General features: G+C 42.5%; 1 protein-coding gene across 1 annotated transcript; it reads right to left on the bottom strand.

Moving 5' to 3' along the window:
- Window positions 1-2,062: 2,062 nt before the first annotated feature.
- On the bottom strand, window positions 2,063-3,938 carry EDB91DRAFT_1083293 (uncharacterized protein; the record flags this gene model as incomplete). The annotated part of the gene is made up of 11 exons (XM_041315607.1): window positions 2,063-2,074; window positions 2,121-2,216; window positions 2,282-2,329; window positions 2,373-2,636; window positions 2,860-3,046; window positions 3,201-3,267; window positions 3,331-3,407; window positions 3,462-3,523; window positions 3,617-3,678; window positions 3,736-3,822; window positions 3,884-3,938. The coding sequence occupies 11 exons, from the start codon at window positions 3,936-3,938 to the stop codon at window positions 2,063-2,065; spliced, it is 1,017 nt and encodes a 338-aa protein (XP_041175670.1).
- Between the last annotated feature and the right edge of the window lie 2,471 nt (window positions 3,939-6,409).

Here is a 6,409-nt window from a genome sequence, read left to right on the forward strand (position 1 = left end):
GGCTGTGGTTGGTGGGAGAGTCTCGATGTGCGCCTGCCGAAGGTGATAGCATTTCACAAATGTAGATGCATAGTTTTCATCTAGCAAGACGACCTTAGTATACAGTAATCATTTCAATCTGTAGGTAGATGATAAGTAAAGATAGAACTGATTTAATGCTGGGGTTAAACACTCATAGGGTGTAGGTGCATCTAGAAAGCCAAATCCAGGATGCTGCATCCTTTCTTCTATGAGTGGCAAGAGTTAAAACTTTTATGACAATCTCAAGGGGGATATGGACAGTCATTGTAGACAGCATATCAGATGATTTTTGTTCAATCAGCTGATTGTTGATTTTCATTGACAAACAATGACCAACAAATGATCCATGAGGATGCAATGTGTCATAGTGAACTGCATTGTGGTGCATGCACGTTGAAACTAATGTCATATCGAGCGACTACAACATAAATGATGGACTTCACCACTTGCATATATTATTGGAGCCATTCCAAACCAAGAGTCTCATGCTAGCTATTTTTGTAAGTGGTTAACCTTACTTGTGGGCAGCACTAATGTCATGGTGAGACCTTGGAATTGCTGTGCGCGCAGACTTACTTGTACCCAGCTGCACATGGTGATCATAGTCTTTTTTGATAGGTTATCATGATGGAATCATTCACTGTACATGTATCTATTATGCGTGTTTGCTCAGACTGTGCAATGCTGCACATAGCTGGAAGAAATCTGCACAATTGTCAGGATTAAGTAATATTTTTGCCTTCTTGTTCGTCTGTAGCATCTGTGGCAGGCTCAGTTAGCAGTGCGGATGTAAGATTGACTAGTGGTGGTGGCAGTACCTGTCGCTCAGGCAGATCTTCAACTGTATGTGAAGTTGCCTTGCACTGTGTGATGTCTAAATATCATTCTGAGCAGGTTGATGAAAATGAATAACAGCTAAGGTGTTTTTGCCAAATGGTCTGTCCCATCCTGGACTGGAGGTGGCAATGAATCAAATATCTGCATACATCTACAGAGATATTGGTGCATTGTGATGTCAACATACTGGTGTCATATGACACACAGATGGATTCAGTGACTAGTAAGTCACCTATAAATGACACATCAAGGGAGAAAGACAATATATCTGCAGTGCAAAGTAAATCAGGCAACTACTTCAAATCCCTATTTCTACACATTGAATACATTAGGCAAGCTTGGTCTCAATGTCTCTCATTGTTCCCGGAGAACAAAACAATGCTGAGAACAGCCTTCATCAGAACATCATCGGACAGCATGTTCACAAATGATATTGAGGTGGACTTAATATTATCGAGTACAGAAACATTGAACAAAATCAAAGCCTTACATCTGACAGTGGTCTTTTTGCAATTTCGTTAAGAGGACCTACATGCCTTGAGCTCAAGTTATAAATCTGAGTTGATGGGAAGACACAAAGGAATGGAAGGAAATGGGTCTACCTCAAGGAGCAAGGATATGATAGCAACAAGGCAAGTAAGACACAGCAAGTATTATAGATAACTGCTGTGTGGCTCCCATAGGCAGTGAGCACGTGAAAGCAAAGAGGCGATGAAATACAGCAAGCACCAGAGTGATCCACTCTGTTGCTCCCATGGGGAGTGAGGACGTGAGAGTAAAGAGGTGAATGAGCTACAGCAAGCACTATAGCAACCTGCTATGTTACTCCCATGGGGAGCGAGGATGCAAGAGCAAAGAGGCAAATGAGATACAGCAAGCATCAGAGTGATCCACTCTGTTTCTCCCATGGGGAGCAAGGATGTGAGAGTAAAGAGGTGAATGAGCCACAGCAAGTGCTACAGCAAACTGCTATGTTACTCCCATGGGGAGTGAGGACGCGAGACCAAAGAGACGAATGAGACAGAGCAAGCATCAGAGCAATCTGCTCTGTTGCTCCCATGGGGAGCGAGGACGCGAGACCAAAGAGACGAATGAGACAGAGAAAGCATCACAAGGATGATCACTGAGATTTCCTGATGTTAAAAAATATCCAGTATCATCCTTCATTGATCATCCTATCATTAGGATATTACCAGATGAGGGATTAACAAACATACTGTATACTGTTCATTTATGACTTCATCAGGATGTGGTACACTTACATCCTCCCACCCCATATCCATAGGCATGCTTAAGGTAACTGACACCCAATCACTTGAGTCATCCACATCTTGATCATCTTGACTGTGAATATCTTTCTGTACTCCACAGTCCAACATTGCATGGATGTGAGGTGAGGAGGAATATTCCATAATAGACTCACATTGGACACCAATGGTGGCCACCACCATACAAGACTCGCATTGAATGCCTACAGTGGAACCCACCATACTAGACTCGCATTGGATGCCTACGGCATGCCACAGATGGGGAGTAATGTCTTGTAGTGCCCCAGCATCAGTGATATATTCCTCATCATATTGAACCACAAAGTCTCTGCCCTTCTGGGATATATAGAGGGCTTTACCAGCAGTAGTGAAGAATCGTGCCATGGCGCCACAGTCCACCAATAATTCCTGGCATCTGTTCATCATCTCTGCCATCCCAAATAGCTCCAAAAACTTATCAGTACTTCGTGCCGTTACAAGTAATCCATTAGCTATGAAGTCCTCCAGTGGCTTGTTATCATCAAGCCCTTAGATTTCTCAAAATTGCATTGTGACATGACTGGATAGCCAGCGTCCAAAGCCACCAACGATTATTTCCCATGCATTTTTCCCAAGAGTACTGAGCGAAATCATGCAACAATTGATATTGAATGGAAGTGGGAACTTTGGAAATGGATCTGACTGCTAGTAGTTGAAGATCATATTCACATGGTGTGTTGTAGGAGATACGCACCACATCCATGTTATTAGATACCAATGTCATCTGAGTGGGTGAATGGGCTGAATCAGGAGCATCAACTGCTGCCATAGTACTGATCTGGTCTTTGGGTGCTTTGATGCAGCCATCAACTGCATTGAATAGGAACTCAATATCTTCTCCTTGTCCACATCCCTGTAATGCTCCACAGAAATCGTGTTCCCTGCATTTTTTCTTGTGATAGGCATTCCAATCAACTGTATAGCATGCTCAGGGCCACAACAAATCAGAAAATGATAAATAATGCACAGAATACCAGTATGTCTGGACAATTCCTGTTCTTTGAGAACTTTATCTCAATGGTCCATCAATTATACAGTGTCCTCAGTGGTATCTGAGGTTGTGCAAGATCTCCTTCATTGAATGGTAAGATGGTCGCATGATCTACCAAGCATTCACAAATGTCAATGCAATGACTTGATAATCCAGATATCACTATGAACATACCCTCCACGCAGGACATGTCGATCACAGAAATATGATCACTGAGAACGAGCTCATATTCACCAATGCAACTCACAAGACTAATGAAAGCATTTGTCAGAGTTATGTTGGTGAATGTGCATGTACACACATACTCAACACCCTCATCTTCCAGGTCCACCTTCCTATAATACCATTGTATTTCAAGCCATACATCCTATCATAGAGTATTTGAATCGATAAGGTACACTGGAATTGCAAATGTACTTGCCTGAACTTGACAACAAGTCTTCAGGTAAATCTTGAACACCTTACCATACCAATATGACATAACTGGAAGACTCCCATCTTGCATTGGAACAGCCAGTTCATCTGATAGAAATATTGCAACACCGCAGGAATTATATCAGGATCACACCAACAACGCACAGACAAATAATTCATACTCTTCGCCTACATGGATTACCATCCGGCTATCATTCATATCATCAGAGTTTTCATGGGAATCATAGACCCCTGTGAAGAAGACACAGGTTTAAATTAGAAATCAAACTAGTAGGCACCCAACTGAACATACATTCCAATGAGGTGCATTTCCTCAATTTGTGAAGCTTAGGGTGATTATGGTGCATGAGGGTCAACTTCCTCCTTCCCTCTGTGCAAGATGAACAGCTGGTGATTGATGGTCTGCAGGACATAATGATGATAGTGGAACTGCAAATACTACCAAGAACGTCAAGAATTCAAAATAGGTACCATATAGCTGTTACGTATGCCATAAAATTGTGTGTATTGGACAAATGCATCAAGTAAAATGCATTACAAGGTACAAGTGTTGTCCTTATGGCATGCCAAGAAGTGTTACATCATATGATGGATTAGATCCGACCACAGTGAATTAAATGCAGAACAGGGTCAGTAAATAAATGGGGTTTGTGTATGGTGGAAGTGACCACTCATGAAATGTGCATTTTCCATTCTATTGAACTGAAACCTTAAGATACTGGAGCAATTCAGAGGCGATTGCACAACGGAGTCAGTAAATAAATGGGGATTGTGTATGGTGGAAGTGAACACTTATGAAATGTGCATTTTCCATTCTATCAAACTGAAACTTTAACATACCAGAGCAATTCAGAGGTGATTGCAGGACAGGGTCAGTAAATAAATGGAGATTGTGTATGATGGAAGTGACCACCCATGCATTCCATGCATTCCATGCATAGTTTGAAATGTGCATTTTATATTCTATTAAACCAAAACCTTAAGATACAGGAGAAATTCAGAGGCAATTGTAGGACAGGGTCAGTAAATAAATGGGGATTTTTCATAGAGAAAGTGACCATAAGGCATTTTGTCAACTCAATATTGTATGTACTTGTAGTACATGAACATTCTAGGTTAAATATAATCAGGATGCTTTCAGGGTGTGATCTGTTACTCACACAACAGCATATGGTGTCTGATGGACGAAGAGGATTCTGTCAATATTCTGCAGCAAATACTCAAATTGAGGATCCTGGATTGGAACCCACAGGGTTCAAGGATCTCAGGGACTAATGTTCAGACAGCTGAGAGGAGTGCATCTGAGGACAGATTGAATCCTGATGACAATATTGGAGTACTATCTGCAGGCATGGAAAAATGCAATATCTTGGACCAAGAGGATGTCAAGGTCAAAGAAAACACGCCAAAGCGAGGGAGGCCAAGAAAGCAAGTTGTGTAACGTCTTGAGTCTATGAACTTAACTCATATTTACATGTTAAGTTGAGACTCTGGTCAAGGTGGCAAGCTGGCTACCATACTTCCGACTGATAGATCAGCTCAGAATATCCAGAATACCAATGCACAACACATACATGCTACACTTAGCCCTGTCCCTGAGCATTTCTCACCCAATGATGTGGTTCATCATGGCCAGACATATCATCACCTCACAAGCACAATATACGATAAGGACCAGCGAAGGAAGGAGGCTGAGGATGAAGAGTTGGATACAACTGATATCCTGCAGCAGATCATGACATCTGGCATCCTGGATTGGAACCCACAGGGGTTATTGGCTGCAACACATATAGGAGATGATAGCTTGAATAGTAATGAAGATACGAGGGCACAGTCAATGGAAAGAGATGTGAGGAGCATAACTGAACATAAGGATCACTCAAAGACATAGAAACCATGCTGTCCACATGTGAACAACCAGCCAGAAAACCAACCACACATCGTGAGCTCCTATACTTGACCTCTACCCAGATCTACATGATCATGTGCATAGGACAAAAACACAGGACAATGGCGTCCACGGATAGGATATCATCACCCAAGGAGCTGGGAAATCATAATTCCAGACCCATCATCCGTGCTACGAGCAATCCAGTGCAGGAACACCAGCCTGAAAATGCGGTCCACTATGACGGTGATCTATGCATGGAGGAGGGCGAAGCCAGCAAAACTCCATCTACTAATAGGCGACATAGGGGACGTCCAAAAAAGCGCGCTGTGTATGCAAGAGTTACTGGTCAGTGATGTTGGAAATCTTCATTAAAGCTAAATGTGAATCACATCGAATACACAGCATCCAAACGATCCAAACATCATGTAGTTCATCAACCACATTTGAGTACTATTCCATTGGACGACTGGGACGATGAATACATGCCAGAACCAGCACACCGTAAGTATCTTACATCATTTGACTGCTGCGAACATGTATTAATATCTTTCATAAGCGATCGAAGAGCTCTACGCCCAGAAGAATACCAGATGATGAGTACAGGCCATCTCCTCCACCGCAGGTTACTGTATGGTCGCTTTCACCTTGATGTCTCACCACCTACGATACCTGAACTGACAGGCTGAGGAAATTGCTTGTGAGTTCATAATTATTTATACATAGGATGAAACACTAATTGTATTCTGCCCAATCATAGCTCGTGCAATGGCCCAACCAGGTGTTTCGGACATCTGTTTTAGACACCTGGGCAGACCCTCCAGTTGAATGAGTGGCTTGAAGCAACAGTAGGCAGACTTTTATTTGTCCCATGTGTGGTACGAGCTGCTGGGCAGATCACGCATGAGGTACGTGAACATGCACACAACA

This window comes from Suillus paluster, assembly GCF_016628075.1.
Source record: "Suillus paluster strain FC165 chromosome Unknown EDB91scaffold_38, whole genome shotgun sequence".
Lineage (NCBI taxonomy): Eukaryota > Fungi > Basidiomycota > Agaricomycetes > Boletales > Suillaceae > Suillus > Suillus paluster.